The sequence below is a fragment of the Pan troglodytes genome, chromosome 12, assembly GCF_028858775.2.
Source record: "Pan troglodytes isolate AG18354 chromosome 12, NHGRI_mPanTro3-v2.0_pri, whole genome shotgun sequence".
Classification (NCBI taxonomy): Eukaryota; Metazoa; Chordata; class Mammalia; order Primates; family Hominidae; genus Pan; species Pan troglodytes.
The window spans coordinates 12,944,471-12,965,112 of NC_072410.2; the positions used below are offsets into that span (position 1 = coordinate 12,944,471).

General features: G+C 41.9%; 1 protein-coding gene across 10 annotated transcripts in view; it reads right to left on the reverse strand.

The window, feature by feature from the left end:
- The window catches only part of LOC737606 (LIM and senescent cell antigen-like-containing domain protein 3), a 53,611-nt gene extending 34,735 nt beyond the window's left edge, over positions 1-18,876 (reverse strand). For 7 of the 10 annotated variants that reach the window (XR_010149249.1, XR_010149247.1, XM_016944287.4 and 4 more), the window contains exons 1-5: positions 18,595-18,876; positions 14,092-14,251; positions 3,012-3,078; positions 1,411-1,531; positions 824-973 (exon numbers count right to left, since the gene is read on the reverse strand). Coding sequence is in view for 7 of the 10 variants with exons in the window: in XM_016944287.4 (XP_016799776.3) it covers positions 824-973; positions 1,411-1,531; positions 3,012-3,078; positions 14,092-14,251; positions 18,595-18,776 (680 nt within the window). In the remaining 3 variants the exon portion in view is untranslated. Of the gene's footprint in view, positions 1-812; positions 974-1,410; positions 1,532-3,011; positions 3,079-11,048; positions 11,622-14,091; positions 14,252-18,594 lie in introns of those variants that run through there. The other 3 variants (XM_016944362.4, XR_010149250.1, XM_016944356.4) reach the window with 3 other exon arrangements.
- Between the last annotated feature and the right edge of the window lie 1,766 nt (positions 18,877-20,642).

Sequence of the window (20,642 nt, forward strand, 5' to 3'; positions counted from 1 at the left end):
TATGCATGTACAGAGATAAGACCTTTTTTTGTTTTTAGATCTTCGACTGGAAAAACATAGTGATGACAAATATTTCTGGGGCTACTGGGAATATTTTTAATATGGACTGATAGTTGATATTATAAGATTATTGCTAATTTTCTTAGGCATAATAAGAGTATTGTGGTTCTGGCCAGGTGCAGTGGCTCATGCCTATAGTCCCAGCACTTTGGGAGGCCGAGATGAGTAGATTGCTTGAGCCCAGGAGTTTGAGACCAGCCTGGGCAACGCAGCAAGTCTCCATCTCTACAAAAAATTTAAAAAAATTAGGAAGGGTGGTGTGTGCCTGTGGTCTCAGCTACTCTGGAGGCTGAAGTGGGAGGACTGCTTGAGCCCAGGAGGGTGAGGCTGCAGTGAGCTATGATTGCCCACTGCACTTCAGCCTGGGCAATAGAGCGAGACCCTGTCTCAAGGAAAAAAAAAAAATTTACAAAATGTATCATGGTTCCATAGGAAAATGCCCTTATTCTCAGGAGATGCATACTGGGAGTCATGAGAAATTTTAGAGGTATGCGTATACAGGCACACGTGCACACATACATAGGAGGGTGAAACGAGAACGTGGACTGTATACACACAAGCATGGCAAAATGTCAACTGGTGAAACGAAATTAAGGGTATACAGGTTTCATTATATCATTCTCTTGACTCTTCTATAGGTTTAAAATTTTCTAGACTAAAAATGGGAGAAAAACAATTTGGTTTGCTAGAGTAACAGAAATATAGATAAATGTAATCTTTCATTCCCACTGCTTGTGTAATAAAAAAGAAACAATTCCAGTACCCGCAGTTGGCGCAGTTGAAATGGTCTGGATGGTAGGGGTCGTTCTTGAATATCAGAGGCTGCTCATCGATGATAGCATGGCATTTCTGGCAGATGTATTTCCCAAGGCCTCTGGCTTTCTCACGATTATGACAGGGGCGACACAGGTGTCTAAACAGAGTCAAAACTTAAATTTAAAATTTTAGGTTCTTTCTAATGGTTAAAAAGAAATATGCTTCCCTTATCTCTGAAAAGAAATTAAACAAACCATTTCTTAAAAAAAATCACTCCTGTGCTTCACGGGGCAGAATCAAGCCACATGAAAAATGTGTTCCAACCCTAATATCTGACTGATTTTTAAGAAACTCCATCTAGGTACATCCCCCATTGGTAGTTCAGCCATGCATGGAGCAGTTATGCCCTGTGAACAGCAACACAAGGGTCCACTCCCAGCAGCAGCACTCAGTCAACACACTGCAGTGTCTGAGTTCCCATGCCCTCAATTCAGTGTCCTACAGAACTGCCTTACATCCCACATGGAGAATACACGTGATCTTGTCACAGTCACATTGTCCACCCACATCTGACAAGGATGAAAATCCACCTACCTCCCAGCATTCTTGACAAACCCGATATCTGCCAGAACTTCCTGGCAGAGGTCACAGCGGAAGCACTCCGGATGCCAGCTGTTATTCATGGCTTTGATAACTCGGCCAATGATGAATTCACCTGTGGGAAAGCAACACACAAAGGATGTTACTAAGTAACATCCTAAGTAACAAGCATGGCACCTTATTTACTGAGAGAGCAATTAAGGAAAAACAGTGAGGAAAAAAACCGTTGAAGCCTTTCTCAATAGAGGAACTTTTTTTTTTTTTTTTTTTTTTTTTTGAGACAGTTTCGCTCTTGTTGTCCAGGCTGGAGTGCAATGGCGCCATCTTGGCTCACTGCAACCTCTGCCTCCCGGGTTCAAGCGATTCTCCTGCCTCAGCCTCCCAAGTAGCTGGGATTACAGGCACCTGCCACCACGCCCGGCTAACTTTGTATTTTCAGTAGAGACGGGGTTTCTCCATGTTGGTCGAATTCCCGACCTCAGGTGATCCGCCCGTCTTGGCCTCCCAAAGTGCTAGGATTATAGGCGTGAGCCACCACACGTGGCCAGTAGAAGAACTTTTTATGTGTCTACCAGAGTAAGCACATTAGAAAAAAAGTTTATTTCATCGAATTTTTGTTTTTGATTCAACAGCCACATTTTTGGGCTGTTTTGTGTCATCTCTGAATCTAGCTTTCCTTTCCAAACGAGCTACTAGGCTCTCTTGAATGCCTTTTGGTTATTTCTGGTCATTGTCAACATAGACAACTGAAATCTACAGCACAGTTTCTTATAACCCATACTTAATTTATTCTTTCATTAAACCTTTAGAACATTCTACCCAGTTTCTTCAATCTCTGGAAACCTGGCAGAGGTATTAGCAACCAGTGAAGTGGCCAACGTGCAAGCAAGTCCATCACTTATGCGCCGTGCAAGCAATGTTTAAGCATCCCTCAGCTTCTGAAGCACCTCACTGATATCTTCCCTGCCTCTTTCCGGGCAAAACCAAAAGCAAGTAGGTAAAAGTTGTGTTAACACAGGAAAAGAACACTCCCAAACGCCACCCGATAGGAGTCCTAGTTCATCCCAAAATACCTCTACCTTAAATGTCCTTAAAAATCAATGATCTCTAGGTTTTGATACTCCTCCAGCTTGTTCTATGTTAACAATAGGGAAGAGGAGTGATGAAGTATCCAACAGTTATTCATAATGAGCACTAAAAACCATTTTTACCATCGATACTTCACCAGTGTGAAATGACTGAAGTAATGTGGAAACTTACTTTTTTTTCCCCCCAAGATGGAGTTTTGCTGTTGCCCAGGCTGGAGTGAAGTGGTGCAATCTCAGCTCACTGCAACCTCTGCCCCCTGGGTTCAAGTGATTCTCCTGCCTCAGCCTCTTGAATAACTGGGATTACCGGCACCTGCCACCACGCCCAGCTAATTTTTGTATTTTTAGTAGAGACGGGGTTTCCCTATGTTGGCCAGGCTGGTCTCGAATTCCTGACCTCAGGTGATCCTCCTCCCTCCGCCTCCCAAAGTGCTAGGATTACAGGTGTGAGCCACCGCACCTGGCCGGAAACTTACTTTTTACTTGACATTTAGCAGTAAAACTTACCACACTGATGACAGCAAGGGGCAAAGAGCATCTGAAAGTCATGTTCACAGTACTTTCTTCTTTCAAACTGAAAGAGAGGGTACCACCAACTTACAGACACGAAACAATCACAGGAGAAATATATTTGATGAAGATATACAGGAAAGATGTTTCTAAACTAAGAGTTCTACTCTAAGAATTTATAACTCTACTGGGATTTTAAAAAGCAGATACTCTTTTGCACCATCCATACATCTACATGTTGGTACAGGAAAGACATACGGAATAAGTAGAGGCTAGAGTGAACAGTACACCTACAGGGACTGGTGACCTGGCCTCTGACTGTACTGAATTGTTTTCTGGCTCAAATACCCTGCCTTTAATGAATCTGATGAAAGCTATGGATCACCTCTCCCTCCAGAAAATATGCACATACATACAACTCTCCTCCCACATTTTTCAGGTCGATATCTGTAATTCTCACTGTAACCTCAAATATTTACAAAGGGCAAATATTCTAGCACATTGTATTTTATTATTTTTTTAAATGGGAGTCTTGCTATGTTGCCTAGGCTAGTTCTTGGACTCCTGGCCCAAAGCAATCCTCCTACCTCAGTCTCTCAAAGCACTAGGACCACAGGCGTGAGCCAGTACGCTCAGCCCTAGCACATTTTAAAATGACCAAAATCCATTAAAAAACATTCTCTTAACAGCCAAGATTTTTACATCTTTCATTTCTTGAACTGTTTTCATTTTATGTGCTCCAATTTTATCCTAGTATATTTTTGTACTTGTCTTTAACTGATCACCCTATCATACTTTTCTGCAATTAAAAAAAATATATAACATGAAATTTTAAAATGTGCTTTCTGAATCCATAAGGCTGTAAAGGTTAACATTTATTTTCTTCTGTATTATCATTAGAATGATTAGTATAGGACAAGCAAGACACAAATATTAATTTTTTATACTATGTTTACTTGAAAAGCATATCTTAGTGATAGTGAAATGAGTAGGGCTGCCCTTTCCTCCCACAATTATTTCATGTATCTCATGCATCAATATGGCTTTCCACTAGAAGACTCAGCTTCAATATTAATTCTAGGTCTATTTTCTATTTTGGGTGTTGCTTTTTTTTTTTAAATATAGAAATGCTAAGAAGCCTTTTTCACATTACTAACTTGTGAGAAATGTTATAGTAATGTCTCCCCTTGAGTCTTTGAGCTCCTTACAAGTTATATGCCAAAAGTCATACACTGTTTGATTATTAAAATCCATTTTTCATGATATCCATTTTTAATGTATCAGTTGTCAACTCAATTTCCTCAAATTATGGCTATAGATTTAGTGCATCCAATTTAGTGAACATATCTACCATAGCTTAACTGGCAAAGTCAGTTCTTACTGTTGAACCAACCAAAGCAGATTTTCTCCTAGAAAGATAACTTTTTTTTTTTCCAGTCTCGCTCTGTTGCCCAGTCTGGAGTGCAGTGGTACAATCTTGGCTCACTGTAACCTCTGCCTCTTGGGTTCAAGCAATTCTCCTGCCTCAGCCTCCTGAGTAGCTGGGATTACAGGCACCTGCCACCATGTCCAGCTAATTTTTGTATTTTTAGTAGAGATGGGGTTTCACCATGTTGGCCAGGCTGGTCTCGAACTCCTGACCTCAAGTGATCCTCCCGCCTTTGGCTTCCCAAAGTGCTGGGATTACAGGTGTGAGCTACTATGTCAGCTTTCACTTTTTAATTCAAATGAATAACATGTAGTATATTTAATGTATCTTTTTGTTTTTAGACTAGGTCTTGCTATGTTGTTCAGGCTCGTCTTGAACGCTTGGGCTCAAGTGGTCCTTCTACATCAGCCTCTTGAGTAGCTGGGATTACAGGCACACACTACCTTGTCCAGATTAATGTATTTGGTTTTTAAAGTTTATTAACAGAAGAGAATAAATTGATATGCTATTACTCAATACTATGCCATACTACATTATAATGTGCAGCCAAAAGTACAAGTATTTATGAAGCGTGATATATTTCTGATAAATGTATGCCACCTATACGTATAAAAATCTGATGTTTAGCTTTTAGCAGTAATTAATGGAACTACCATATGATCCAGCAATCTCACTACTGGGAATATATTCAAAGGAAATGGAATCAGTATGTGGAAGAGATATCTGCACTCTCATGTTTACTGCAGCACTATTCACAATAGCCAAGATTTGGAAGCAACCTAACTGTCCATCAGCGGATGAATGGATTAAAAAAAATGGTACATATACCCAGCGGAGTACTCTTTGGCCATAAAAAAGAATGAGATCCTGTCATCTGTGGCGACATGGATGAACATGTAGGACATTACATTAAGTGAAATAAGCACAGAAGGACAAATACTACATGATCTCACTCATATGTGGAATCTAAAGAGGTTGATTTCATAGAAATAGAGTAAAATAGAGGTTGCTGGAGGCTGGGGAGAATGGAGTGGAGGGGATGGGGAGAAGATGGTCAATGGGTACCAAGTTACAGTTAGGACGAATAAGTTCTAGTGTTCTATTGCACAGTAGAGTGACTTTGGTTAATAATATATTGCATTTCAAAATATTTCAAAATAGCTATTTCAAAATAGCTAGAAAAGGGGTATTTTGAATGTTCTTACGACAAAGAAATTATAAATGTACAAGGTGATGGATACGTTAAATACCCTGATTTGATTTTTACACAATGTATACATGTATTGAAACATCACACTGTGCCCCATGTGTGTAATTATTATGTCAATTAGAAACAAAAAAACAAAATGACCACAAAACAGCCTTCTGTATCTGCTGGGTCTGCATCCTTGGATTCGATCAACCAAGGATAAAAAAAAATGTGGAAGAAAAAACCCCAAACAATAAAAAAAACCAATAGAAAAATAAAAATAATACAAATTTAAAAACACAGTATAACAACTATGTACATAGCATTTACATTTTATTAGCTATTGTAAGTAATCTAGAGATAATGAAAAGTATACAGGAGGATGTGCATAGGTTATATGCAAGTAAGTATACCATTTTATATCAGGGACTTGAGCATTCAAGGATTTTGGTAAGCTCTGAGGGTGAGGTGGGAGTGGGGTGGAGGGGGTGTCCTGGAACCAATCCTCTGTGGATACCATAAGACGACTGTGTAAAAACTCATAAATAACTCCATTAATTTAGATAGAAATGATCAACTTTTATTCTGTATTAAATGAAAGAGAAAGATGTATATTGCATAAAAACACTAAAAAGTAGCCCAGTAGTATATATATATATATATAATTTTTTTAGAAGGTTGAAAATATAATCACTGTATACGATAAAATAAAATTAGGATTAACTATAATTTGGAAACATCTTTTAACAAGACAGGTAGGAGTCAAGAACACTGACCATGGATCCAGACTGCCTGCGTTCAAAATCTGGCTGAAAGACTCATTGTGTGGTCTTGGGCAAGTTGCTTAACCTCTAGGGCCTCCCAAGAGTCAAAAAGCGATACTGCTTTGGTCTGTTTGTTCTAGCTCATGGCATACCCTCACTGTGACATTGTGAAATACATATTTGGTCTTCCTCCCAGTTTCTTGGCATACAGCTCCTAAAATCCTTGGAATCTTAAAAGTGATGTCTTTGTATATGTTAATGAGGTGCCTCCTGACTGGCAGCCCCTAGGTAGATTTAGGATGGGACTGGTTACCAGAAAGACCAAGGCAGAATCAGATGGTTGGGGTTTTCAGCCCCACCCTCCAGCCTTCAGGAAAGGCAGAGAGGAGCTGAAGGTTAAGTTGATCACCAGTGGCCAAGTGTTTAATTCATCATGCCTACATAATGAAGCCTCCGTAAAAATTTAAAAGGACAGGGTGCAGACAGCTTCTGGATAGCTGAACACAGTGTAGTTTCCCAGAGGGTGGTGCAGCCAGAGAAGGTGTGGAAGCTCTGACCACCTTCCCCTGTATACCTCACCCTACGTATCTCTTCATCTGTATCCTTGGTAATATCCTTTTTAAAAATTTATTTTATTATTATTATTATTTTTTTTTTTTTTTCAGAAACAGGGTCTTGCCCTGTTTTTCAGGCTGGAGTGCAGTGGCATGATTATAGCTCACTGTAGCCTCCAACTCCTAGGCTCAAATGATCTCCCCACCTCAGCCTCCCAAGTAGCTGGGACTGTGTGTGCCATCATGCCTGGCTAATTTTGTTATTTTTTGTAGAGACAGGATCTCACTATGTTGTCCAGGCTGCTCTTGAACTCCTGGCTTCAAGCAATCCTCCCACCTGAGTCTCTCAAAGTGCTAGGATTACAGGTGTGCTCTACTGTGCCTGGCTGGTAATATTGTTTATAATAAACTGGTAGAGCCAGGCATGGTAGCATGTGCCTATAGTCCCAGCTACTGGGGAGGCTGAGGCAGGAAGACTGCCTGAGTCCATGAGATGGAGACTGCAGTGGACTGTGATTGTTCCACTGCACTCCAGTTTAGGTGACAGGCTTGACTTTGTCTCAAAATAAACAAATAAACATAATACTAATAATAAACCAGTAAAAGTGTTTCCCTGAGCTCTGTGAGTTGCTCTAGCAAATTAATAGAACCAGAAGAGGAGGCTGTGGGATTCCCAATTTACAGAGCATGTCAGCCAGAAGGACAGGTGAAGCATTCTGGGGCTTTCAATTGGCATCAGAAGGAGGACAGTCCTGGGGCTGCCCCTCAATCTGTGGTCTCCAGGTAGATAGTGTGGGAATTGAATTGGAGAACGCCCAGCTGGTGTCCACTGCAGAACTGATTGCTTGCTTGGCGTGTGGTGAAAAATTCCCACACGTTTGGTCACAGAAGAACTTGTGTTGATTGTTGTGGTGTGCAAGCAGAGGGAAAATGGTTTGTGTTTTCTATCCACCTCATTCACAATTTCTTACCAATGCTCTTTGCTTTGCTCTCCCAGAGCTTTCCCTTAAAATGGATAAATTTTTCTGAAATTACTCAGGGGATGAAAAAGGCTAAGTCCTAAAAGGAAAGCTGTTGGCTGGGCGCAGTGGCTCATGCCTGTAATCTCAGCACTTTGGAAGGCCGAGGTGGGCAGATAATGAGATCAGGAGTTCGATACCAGCCTGACCAACATGGTGAAACCTGTCTCTACTAAAGATACAAAAATTAGCCAGACGTGGTGGCATGCGCCTGGATTCCTAGCTACTGAGGAGGCTGAGGCAGGAGAAATCGCTTGAATCCAGGAGGCGGAGGTTGCAGTGAGCCGAGATCATGCCATTGCACTCCAGCCTGGGCGACAGAGCGAAACTCCGTCTCAAAATAAATAAATAAATAAATAAAAAATAAACATAAATAAATAAATAAATAAATAAGGAAAGCTGTTGTAACTACTTCCTACGTCTCTAAATTCAGCATATGCAGTCACCCGCCGGATAACATTTCTGTCAACAATGGACCATATATACTACCATGGTATATGGTATATTTACTGTACTTTTTCTGTTTGGATACTTTTAGATACACAATACTCACCATTGTGTTACAACTGCCTGCAGTATTCTGCATAGTAACATGCTGTACAGGTTTGTAGCCTAGGAGGGACAGGCCATACCATATAGACTAGATGTGTTGTAGGCTATGACATTTAGGTTTGTTAAATACATTCTCTGATGTTTGCACAACAATGAACTTGCCTAATGACACCTTTCTCAGACATTTCCCTGTGGTTAAGGGGCGTGCATATCTGTACCTGAATACAGAATATCCAACACAGTTCCTAAAGCCAAGCTTCTCCTTAACGAGAAAATACATAAGGCAGGGAAAGACTAAGCCTTATGGGTTTCAGCACTCCCTAACTAATCCTTTTTGATGGGTATCCTGGAGCAATTAATGATAGTAAGATTTGGGATCTCTTTCTTTTGCAATGTGAGAGAAGTACTACTGTGAATATAAATATGTTTTCAGGCAAAGAGAAAAGGATCCAGAAATTGAGTCCTTCAAAACCAGAATAGGAGGACTTAGAAATAGATTTCCTTGCCACCATTCATCCTGCAAATCTCTTGCACTCTGGGCTATGCTTCTCCAGTGTCACAGCTACTGTTAATTCCAGGTGGAGAACTTCTGCTATAATGAGCTGCCTCTTTTCTACAGTGTGTAGAAATGATCAAACATAGTATAGCTCAACTTTTGAGCCTGAGAGAAAGGCCAGAAGTTGATCCAAAGTAAAACTCTACGATATAAAATTTTTTAAAAATCAAGAATCATAAATTGGGAGGAATTAAATTTCTATAAATATAGCCTTTCTAGGTAACTACACATTACATCCCCAAACTGATTTAAACAACGAATACAATAAGCCTGTTAGAATTATTAATGGTCCAAATTGTTTATAAACAAAATGCCTTAAGAACCCTGGGGTCCCACCGCTTGTGGAAATGGGTTGCTTTGTGTGGGGGAAGATGAGCTCCAAGAATGGCTCTAACTGTTTTAAGTTTTGGAGTTCTGTAAATATTCCCTTTAGGGGAAGAAACAGTTATTCTGAGCTGCTTTCAAGTAAGCTCAGAACGGGAAACCAGCTGAAAGTCTCATTTCCAGTCAAGTGCAAAGTTGCAAATCTTCATTTGGTACTTTATACTGGTTTGTCATAAACTGCCTTGAAGTGAGTGGATCCACAGATAAACAGATGTGCTGGTTGGAAGTGTCTTCCATTTCAGTTTCTGCCTTCCTGAATAATCAGAGTAAATGAGTGAAGAAACCTCTTTGTAAAACATCTTGCTACAAGACTACTCATCATAAACGGGTCTTTCCTGGCCAGGCATAGTGGCTCACTCCTGTAATCCCAGCACTTTAGGAGGATGAGGCGAGCGGATCACCTGAGGTCGGGAGTTTGAGACCAGCCTGACCAACATGGAGAAACCCCGTCTCTACTAAAAATACAAAATTAGCTGGGCATGGTGGCGCCTGCCTGTAATCCCAGCTACTTGGGAGCCTGAGGCAGGAGAAGCACTTGAGGCCGTGAGGCGGAGGTTGCAGTGAGCCAAGATCACGCATTTGCACTCCAGCCTGGGCAACAAGAGTGAAACTCCGTCTCAAAAAAAATAAAAATAAAAATTAAAAATTTAAAAAATGGGTCTTTCCTGTTAATGCATTTTGTGATGGGAAAAAAGGGACACATTTGTGAAATCCAAACTAAGGAGAGAGAAATGTGAAGCACCAACAAAGAACCCAGCCCTGAGCATGTACTAAGTCAGGGTTAATCAGCTGCACACCAGGTCCCTAGTCCTTGGTTCAGTCCATCCCACTCTGCAGTACTTCCTGGACTTAAATCACTCTTGTAACTGTTGGCTTCACCACTCCCGAAAGTATTTTCTTATGGGAAAAATTAAAATACTTCTTTTACTGGAGATAATGCTGGATGTCACAAAGATTTAGGAACCACTATAGTTAGCGTTAGGGCCTCTGGGTTGAAAGGGTATTTCCCTGGGTAAATGGCATCTAATCACTTGAGCTCAGGAGTTCGAGACCAGCCTGGACAACAGGGCAAGACCCTGTTTCTGCAAAAAAAATTTTTTTAATTATCTGGCTGTGGTGGTGTGTGCCTGTAGTCCTAGCTACTAGGGAGGCTGAGGTGGGAGGATTGCTTGAGCCCAGGAAGTCAAGGCTGCAGTGAGCCATGATTGTGCCACTGCACTCCAGCCTGGGTAACACGGTAAGACCCTGTCTTAAGAAAAAGAAAAGAAAGAAAAAAAAAAGAGAAACTATAGTTGAGACAGAAATACTGGTGCTCATTTCTTCAGATATATGTTCTGGTAAGTGGTTAGGAAACAAGGATCTCATTCTATACTTGCCTCTGTGGCCAAAGGGAAGAATGTCCTATTTAATTCAAAGTACCAGAAAGTTCTACCATAAAAGTAAATCACATTTTCAAGGGGAAGCGAGTGCACAGACCCCACCTCTAAGTCTTCCTAACTAGTCTTCTAGAGAAAAGAAAAAATAGAGGCTGTGGAAATCAGGGAAGGAAGTTGTTGTGATAATGAGACAAAAGCAATAACAAAGATATAGAGTGGCGAAGATGCATTTATTATACAAAGACTGAAGCACATCAGTCATGTCCCAAATGGAAGGCAAACTGGGTAAGTTTCCAAGCTTTCTTTTCTGGAAAACAACTTATTGCTGGATATAATTGAAAGTGAAGATTATTTGTTAGCAGTCTTGGATAGTTTTTTTCTCTAATATCATTTAACCAAAAAGAAATGTCTTATTCTCCAGATGCAGGTTTACACATCCCTGGGCTGGTTTTAATGATAAACAATGTAGCCAAAATAGTAATCTTCCTCAGGACCCAACAGAGCTTGAACTGGGCAACAGCCCATGAATAGCCTAGTTCTGGGTATTCATCGCATCTTTTGGAATAACAGCACACAGACCCAGGGAGGGTATTTATAGTCCAGTGTGAGGGTGGGCAGGATGAGATGAGTCACACTTTACTCTTCGCTGCTCAAGGCTGTTCTGAGCTTTTCCCTCTGACTCAGCACCAGTGGCCTCACAGCTGACGGGGCCTAAATGCGGCAGCAGGAGCTCAGGAAGCGGTCATGCTGCTTAATGAAGGTAGCTCAACCATCATGTTCGTTCCTAAGTCACAGGCAAAATGGGAGAAAGAAGGTGACGGAGGGCTGGGGCTCCAGGGTGCTCACAGGGGAAACAGCAAGCCAGGGATATAAGGAAAATGTTGGGGAAACAAAGCCTGTCTTTTTCTCTGAGTTCTTCTCTATTGCTCCCCTGGACCGAGCTCTCCTAAGGCCTTTGTCATAATCACCCATTTCAATAAAAATATCTTATATTTAAAAAGAATATGTAAGGGAAAGAATATTGTATTGGATACTAGGAGACCAGCTAGGCTCTCATCTCTTTCATGTCGCAAACCTGCTATGTTATCAGACATTTCAACCTCTCTGGACTACAGGAGAACAAAAAAAGAAGGGAGGGATACAGAAGGGATTCATATAGTGAGAAGACCATGCTCTCTCCAAGCCAGCTTTCCAGAATTCCCTTCAATGTGCCTTGGGAGTCTCACCTCCTTCCTTGCCATAGTCCCGGCAAGCCTCCACGGTGCCGAGGTAGAAGCAGGTCCTCAGGTCCCTTTACCTGAATTGAGTCATGGCTCACCACCACTACCACCAGCAAACGCCCTCTCTTCTTGCTGCCACAGCACCTAGGGATTTCCTATTCCTTCTCCTCACCAGCTAATCACAGTCTACCTATAGCCCCGGTAGGGAGTCTCTATGCCTGATGCCTCCATTCACACCTCTGGAGCTCCTCTCCTGCCCTCTTCTGCTGTGGTACATTGGCCTCTCCTGCTCCTGTCCATCTTCACAACTGTCATTTGCCCATCCCTAAATCCATCATCCTTGCCCAAAAGATTCCCACTGCCCAGGGAAGGAGTCAGGAAGAACAGGAAGAACTGTAAGAAGATACATAGAGCATGTTTGGAGACCTAAAGAAATAAACTTAAAAAAAAAAAAAAAAGAACTAGAAGAAAAGAGAAAACAAAAACCTCTTTCCACTGCTAAGGTTTTTGTTGTTGGGAATGTGTGTTTTGGGGACACAATAGGAGCTTAAAAAAAGGTGTGCTAGTGAATAAAATAGCATTCCTTAACCCAAACCCTTAAAGCTGTTTCCGAGTTGACATTATTACCTACTTGCTAGCCCTGTATTTCATGTACCCATGATGGGGTAAACAGCTTTTCTGTGGGATAGCCTGGGAACCCCACTCTCATGTTTGTTTCTATGGGAAAATGCTGCCTGAGTGGCATACAATGGACTTACCAATGATCTTTGTCAACTACCTTTCCTTGCTCAAGCATGGTTTATATAACAGGGAAACATAAAAATCTGCTAGGCAAAAGAAGAAATCAAAGAGCAGCCATCTCCAGTTATAAAATAATTCTATATACATATATTATCATATATAGATGTGCATATACGTACAAATATGTAAGAAGTAAGGTGGTAAAAGTAAATTACCTATTTGATCTAACACACACATACACCTCACTCTCACTGTCATTTATAGCCTGGGGTCAGCATCTCTAGATTATCCCCCAAAATACATGTTTACTGTGAGAAAGGAGTTTCAGTAGGCCAGACATGGTGGTTCATGCCTGTAATCCTAGCACTTTGGGAGGCCGAGGATCACCTGAGCCCAGGAGTTTGAGACCAGCCTGGGCAACATAGGGAGACTCCGTTTCTATGAAAAATAAAATTAGTCGGGCATGGTGGCACGTGCCTGTAGCCCCAGCTACTCAGGAGGCTGAGGCTGGAGGATCACTTGAGCTTAGCAGTTCAAGGCTGCAATGAGCTATAATCATGCCACTACACTCTAGCCTGGGCTATACAATGAGGCTTTGTCTCAAACAAAACAAAACAATAAAAAACAACGAGAAAGGGGTTTCGGTAATGTTGAGAATACCAAATACACTACAAAGGAAGTGCAGACCATATGCTAACACCTGAGGATCAAGAAAAACAAATATTTGGAAAAGAACATAGACACCCAGAAGAGCTAAATGTAGACAGCATAGTTCTCTAAAATACTTATTTTTTTTTCCTTAGAAAATAAATGCATGGACGCTCCTGGCTCGAGGCTGGGAAGTTGTGGAGGGGGTGACGTACACTGCACGCTCTCCTTTAGAGCAGGTCCAGTGGTCCTCCGAGAAGGGGGAAAGACACAGAGACAGGAGTGGGTGAGGTGTGTGGGGGGCCTGAGTGTGGCTGAAGACTCGGAAAGAATTTTCTATGTGGAGCTGAGCTGCTTAGGTCTGAAAGGCTCTGTCATAAGGGACTCTGGGTTCTGAAATAGGACGATGAACTGAGCAATACAAATGCAGGGTCTGTGAGGGTGTCCCAATCACTCCACTGCCCATATGGGCCATAGAGATGCCACCTCTGACCTCACAGCTATCAAATACCTGGCATGCATCTGGCACTTCAATTCAGTCTTTCATCATGAAACTGAACATGAAGGAGGAGGCCTCAGGAAAGAAGGGCAGGAAGCAGGAGGGCAGGGAATGGCACCTCCCTGCTTTTGTCCAGTGCAACTCACCTCATAGAAGAGTCCTTCTGGGAACTGCTGGAAGCACTGAGCGCACACGAAACACTGCTCATGGTACAGCTCCCCATTACTGTTCACGATCTTCTCAGAGGGCGCAAAGCCGCCCTTGCAGCGCTCGCAAGTGGCGCTGGCCAGGGTGTTGGCCATGTTGCTGTAACACGCAAAGAACAGCAGGTTGCAGACCGTCAGCCACTTCTTAGATCGAAGATCAAACAACACTAAGAACCGAGCAGCAAATTCTATCTGATCACAAAAACCCTATTTTATCTAAAAAGCTCAATTTCTTGCTTTTCCTTACATGCTCTGAACTCGGACTCTTCAGCCTCTTTACCGAAGCATCTGAGGCTCTGTAAGGGTGTCCCACTTTGATTCTGTTTCTAACATTTTTGGCATTCTTCTTGCTGAATATACTATGAGTGCGTGCCTACTATGTGTTAGGCACCTGAGACAGAGATGAAAGTTACAAGCTGCTCTCAAGGAATTGGGTTTATAGCTTAATAAGTAGCTTAATTAAAATATCCAAAAGTCAACATCTCAAGGCCAGTTTCTTTCCCTTCTGAGAACAGAATCTAAAATGCATGTCAACTAAATGCCATGTCATATAACCTAGACACGGGTTATCCCTTTGATTAAATCCTGTGGAAAACAACTGCTTAAGTAGCCTTAAAACCAGCCAAGATGCCCAGTCCTGTTACCTAATCGGTAAGACGAACCTGATTACCAATATTATAAAATGTATCTTAAAATCACAGAATTTTACATAATAAAGATCATTTTACAGATGGCAAACAGGTTCACAGAGATGGAAGGATGAGACCAACATCACAAGGCTAATTAGTTAAAGGAAGGCACAGGACTAGAAATCCAGTTCCCCTGCTCATACAATCACACTGTCAATCAAAACAGATTACACCACGAATTTCAAACACTTGAAAGGACATGACAGGGATACCACCATGTATCATAGGTTAGGAAAGTGACACCAGGTTGTCAAGTAACCACTGCTGCGGCTGGTGACGTGGGAAATTCCCCCATCAGTAGCCTCACTACACCTTAAAACACAGAAGGCATTCAATAAATAATCTCAGGCTCTAACCAGTGTGCAGTTTGGAAGAAGGAAAGCAACATGGCAGACGGCTGCGGTGACTCACACCTGTAATCCCAGGACTTTGAGAGGCCGAGGACAGTGGATTACTTGAGGTCAGGAGTTCGAGACCAGCCTGACCAACATGGTAAAACCTCGTCTCTAGTAAAAATTCAAAATTAGCCGGGTGTGGTGGCACATGCCTGTAGTCCCAGCTACTTGGGAGGCTGAGGCAGGAGAATCACTTAAACCTCAGAGGCGGAGGTTGCAGTGAGCCAAGATCTCACCACTGCACTCCAGCCTGGACAACGAGAACAAAACTCCATTTCAAAAAAGAAAAAGGAAAAGAAAAGCAACATGGCTTTGACAGGCATACAATTAGATGAGGATTTCACGTGAAGACCTATTTATTTCTTAAGAGTCCTAGAAATGGAGACGGTCCCCCATGCCAAGCGGTCCTTCAATTTTTGGCAAGTTTATTTTCGCAGGCCTACCCACAGCATGAGCTCCACACCTGTGTGTCTAGTTCCCTGGTACAGCTTCTGACCTTCCAGATATTTAATCAATGTACTTCATGAAGTTATTACCAATGTTCTCCTGAATTTTCACAACCAACTAGTGAGACAGACAGGTAGACAGTCTCCATTCTATAAACAGAGTAACTAACTGCCTTGCCCCTATTGGTTTCCAAGTTTTGCTGTTTCCTTAGCAAAAGTGGTTCCACTTACTTGCTTCACTCCCCTCCACACCTCTGGAAGACAACTTTCCCTCTGCCTTCCTCCCCAAAATGTTTCACAAAACAGTCATCCTGTTTTGTAGCCTTCCATAAATAACTGCGTGCAGACACACCATGTTCATCACTTCAGACCAGTCAAAGCTCAACTTTATTTAACAGGTTTGAATGCAGAATTAAAATGTCACAAAAAAAAGGAAGGAAGGGAGAAAGGGAAGCAGCTTCACTGCTCAGTAAACCTGGCCTAAGCCTCATGTTAAAATGAATTTCCATTTTGTCATTTCAAAGTTACTGTGGGTTGGGGAAAAAATCTGTAAAATTCTCATCATCGCCCAGCTTTGCCGTAAGCCAGATGATTGTGGCAGTTTTACAAAACTCTGGAGGGGTTTGTGCTTCTTCCCTCTTTCTGACCAAAGTCCACAGGTATTCCTGGATGAAGGAGCACGGTAAGCTCCACATCTGCCTGGTCATTCTCAGTGCTGTTCTCATTATTGTTCTGAGGAAAAAGTATTTTAAACTATTTGGAAACCGTAAGATGCTGCTCAAATATATGGCTCTGTTGTTAATTCTAAACCCTCTCAAAAGATTCACCAAACCTCAGCAATCTCAATGGGACTCTAAAAAAGCCCAAAAAGAATATTCTAGAATGTCCTGGATCATTGTCACCTAAATCAGTCATTTTCAAAATGTCAGCGTCACCATGACCCTTTCAGGAGGCAGAAAAGTCCTCTCTTTTCCAACTACATCTCTGTGGGAGGCCATGTTTTCTTCATATATTTCATCTAAAACAATAGACTGTAATAGGTTGAATGCAGAAACAAATCTGAGAAACTTTTATTAACAAGATTTGCAAAAATGTAATGCAATGCCATCCTTTCCTCTAAGCCTCTTCCATTTTGGAAAACAGTTATTTTTCATGAAAACATTAATATTAACATTTACTATTATTAACACGTAATAAGCTTAGTGTTGTTTTTAAATGAATTAATAAGTATTTTAAATTGTTCCCAGTTTCAATTTCTCATATGGTAAATACTGATAAATGAAAGTTCTTTGGGAACCTTAATAGTTTTTAAGAGTGTTAAGAGGCCCTTAGATTAAAATGTTTGATTATCACTGACCAGTTTAAACTCATTATAATATAGATTGTTTCTACTTAAGTTCAAATACTCAAGTAGAATTAGGAAATAGGTAGATACATCATAAAAACAAGCACAGTTACTTCCCACACACAGGAAAAATCTGCTAGTTTTAGAGGTAATATAATATGTATTTTGCAAGAAGTATTCCTTTTCACCACAAGCAGGGGGAAAAAGGAAACAGAACCATCACCTTGCTGCCCCCTGAACCAGTCAGGCTTCCCTTTCCTCTTTTGCCTTTGACCCTCTGGCACAATGCCTGTTGGTTTTTTTTTTAACGTTGATTTTATATTTAATACTACAGATGCCAGAAATTACTTTAAAAAAGTCATTAGTGACAGTTATAGCTACCATCAGATTAGTTATAATTAATTAGCTAATTTTTCAGAAAAAGATTTTCACTAAAAAGTGTTAATGACAAGAAATATGTAAGTGGGGGAGTATCTATCTATCTATCTATCTATCTATCTATCTATCTATCTATAGATAGATAGATATTTATATGTAAAAGTCAGGCCAGGCATGACTGATGAAGCTGATCTATTTCCACAAATCAACCTCACACAGCACAACTGATATCTTGCTTTCCATTATTCAAGTATGCAAAACAAATTGTTTGGTCCTAAAATGCAGCAATGTATAAATCCAAAAATCTTCTTGAGAGTTCACCAAGCAGTTAAAATGTGGGTTACTGTATTATTACAATTCCCCAGTTACTGTCAAACAGAGCTCTCTGTGAGTTGTGAAGATAAGTGACATCTGTACCACAGAGCACGGATTATGGAAGTAGAGAACCGGGTCAGTTAAATTCTCATTAACTCTTACTTGACAAATTGGGGATACGCAGTAATTCTAAGCTCACAACTTTGAATGAGGTCAATAATCTTGAGCTGGTCTGATGGCTACTCTGCATTTTCTTAAAAAAATGTGTTTGCTAAAACCTATTTAATAATATAAATTAGCCTAGCTTTTTAGAGTTAACAGTATGTTCTATATGTGTATTGAGTTGCTACTTTTACGATATATATATTTATTCATTCAATTAAGAAACCCAGTTAGCTTACTTCAAATTGTTGATTATTACACAAAACAAAAATATTTATCTTTACCAACAGTCTGTAATTTGTTTTTTTCACTGTTCCAACCCATCTGCCCCTTATCTTTGGGCCGTTTTAGACTGCAGAATTTTTCTAACGTAATTACTGACAATGACAACACTAAGCCTCCCTTGCGGACGACATGATGAAAATGCAGTTACCAAGTGATCAGGAACCTACTGAAGACGGGGCCGCCAGGCTCTCACAGTGAGGGCAGCACCTCCCTCCCATCTGCGTGTCGCTGCATGTCTTACCGACAAGGCAGTCTCCTGTCTCCCTAAACATGCTGCGCTGCGAGCCCCTCGGAGCCCTACCACCCTGGAAAACTCCCACCCAAAGTCCAGTCAATAAAATTGTATGGGCCAGCTCAGGATGGCTCCTGAACAGACAGCCAAGAACGCTGGACCTGCAAGAGGGCACTCCAGGAGAGGAGACACTCACAATTTCGCATAAAAGTCACAGAACTCCTTGTAGACTTTCACGTCACTGTGCCTGCGCTGCAGTTTGGAAACAGCCCTCTCGTCCTCGGTCCCATTGGCCTCGTGGACACTGTTAAGGGCTGCTCGGGGGATTTCTTCGTTCTCTGGGATAACGCAGGGGCGCGCTCGGCCTGAGAAGGCCATCGTGGGTGCTTGAGAGCTCTGAGCACAGGGACGAGAATGGCAAGACACAGAGCCAGGAGAAACAATATCCAGGCCTCCCTGCTTCCCAGCCAGGGTCACTCCCCCTGTTCCCACGCACGTCAGCCTGGCCCGCCAGGGTCACTGCTGCTGCTTCATGTTAAGAGCTCAGCAGCACAGTACACAGTTACATGGCAGTCAGGATTTACTGAGGCATTCTGGAAGTTCTAAAAAACATTCCACAAAGTAGTGACACAGTCTGTGTCAGAGCGGCAGTCCCAGTGGACTATGCTATAAACACTGCACCAGGATACCGGGGCTACCTTGTAAGCCTCCAAGAGAAAGAAATACCCACACGTGCCTTGCATATTTGCCACAAGAATTCATCAACAATGCCGTGCTTTTCACTCTGGAGGGCATAAGAGGCTTTTGGAGACCTTGTAAAACATCCCCTGACAAGCTCTCCCTGAGGCTGAGGCTGCCGGCACACTCTGAGGAGCATGTGAACCCTGCCCGGACCTGGGCTTCCACAACCCTGGCCATGACTGCCAGCTATGCCCGATGGGTCCCTTCCCCAGGAGGCCATGAGCCCCTAAAACTAAGAGCTATGTTTGACTTCTATCACCTTTGCTACTGGTACATAGTCACAGTCCAATCTCAGCTTCAATGAATGGGCACAAGTGGAAACAGACAAGAGCCGGTGTTTAGTTATAACTCTTCTACTGGACTCCAGCTAACCTCAAAGCTTAGGTGAGCCGATGTTTTTCAGTCTCTATCATGACTAAGGAAGCTGTTACATATTTTGGCATTCTTGCTATATTCAGTCCACACTCCTGTCTCCTGTGATTGAGTTAGCAATGCCAAAGGAAACTAAATCACTAAGCCAAGGAAAAAGTCAAGCTGGAAATGACGTCAGGCAAACTTGCCTCCTGTTTTATTGCTAAATAAGATCGCTACAAAGATAACAACCTACATCCCTCCCTCACCATTTGCCCGCAAGAAAACTCCTTATGGAAAAAGGACAGACACAACTCAAAGTCATCCCTTTGAGGCTCACCTGAGACAAATGCATAACTGATTGCTTCCTCTACCCTATTGTTCACGTAAAAATGTAGGTTCACTGAGCCAGACACAATTGTGTATTCATCGGAAGGCTGATCAAGGACTCAAAAGAATGCAACTTTTTGTCTCTTATCTACTTCTGGCCTGGAAACCCCCTAGTTCGAATTGTTCTGCCTTACTGGACTGAACCAATGTACATCTTACATATATTGATTGATGTCTCATGTCTCCCTGAAATGTATAAAAGCAAGCTGTACCCCGACCACCCCGGGGTGCATGTTGTCAGGACCTCCTGAGGCTGTGTCATGGGTGCGTCATTAACTTTGGCAAAATACATGTTCTAAATTGAATAAGACTTGTCTCAGATACTTTTTGGTTTACAGCAATCATGACAATCATGATGTAGCACTAGAGACAACTAAAGGGCTCAGAATCTTTCTCACGTCCCCGTCCTCTCAGGGCAGCGTGCCACCCACCAAAACCAAGAGACTGTGAAATAAAATCTACAGAACAGGCACAAGGCACACTGATGGACAGTCACGGAACCAGCAGCGACAAACAAAATGCAGCCAGAGACCCCAAGTAACAACCATAAATAATGATATCCAAGAGTCAGTGAGTGCTTCCTATCACATCCCTTAATCCTTCCCACGGCTTCTGAGATAGGTGTTAGTTACAAATGAAGAAACTGAGGCACAAAGAGACTGAATAACTACTAAGGAGGTGGTGGAGTCAAGATTTAAACCTAGGCACTCTGAGTCCAGAGCCTATGTTGTTAATCCCTATGTGAGAAAATGTTAAACATAA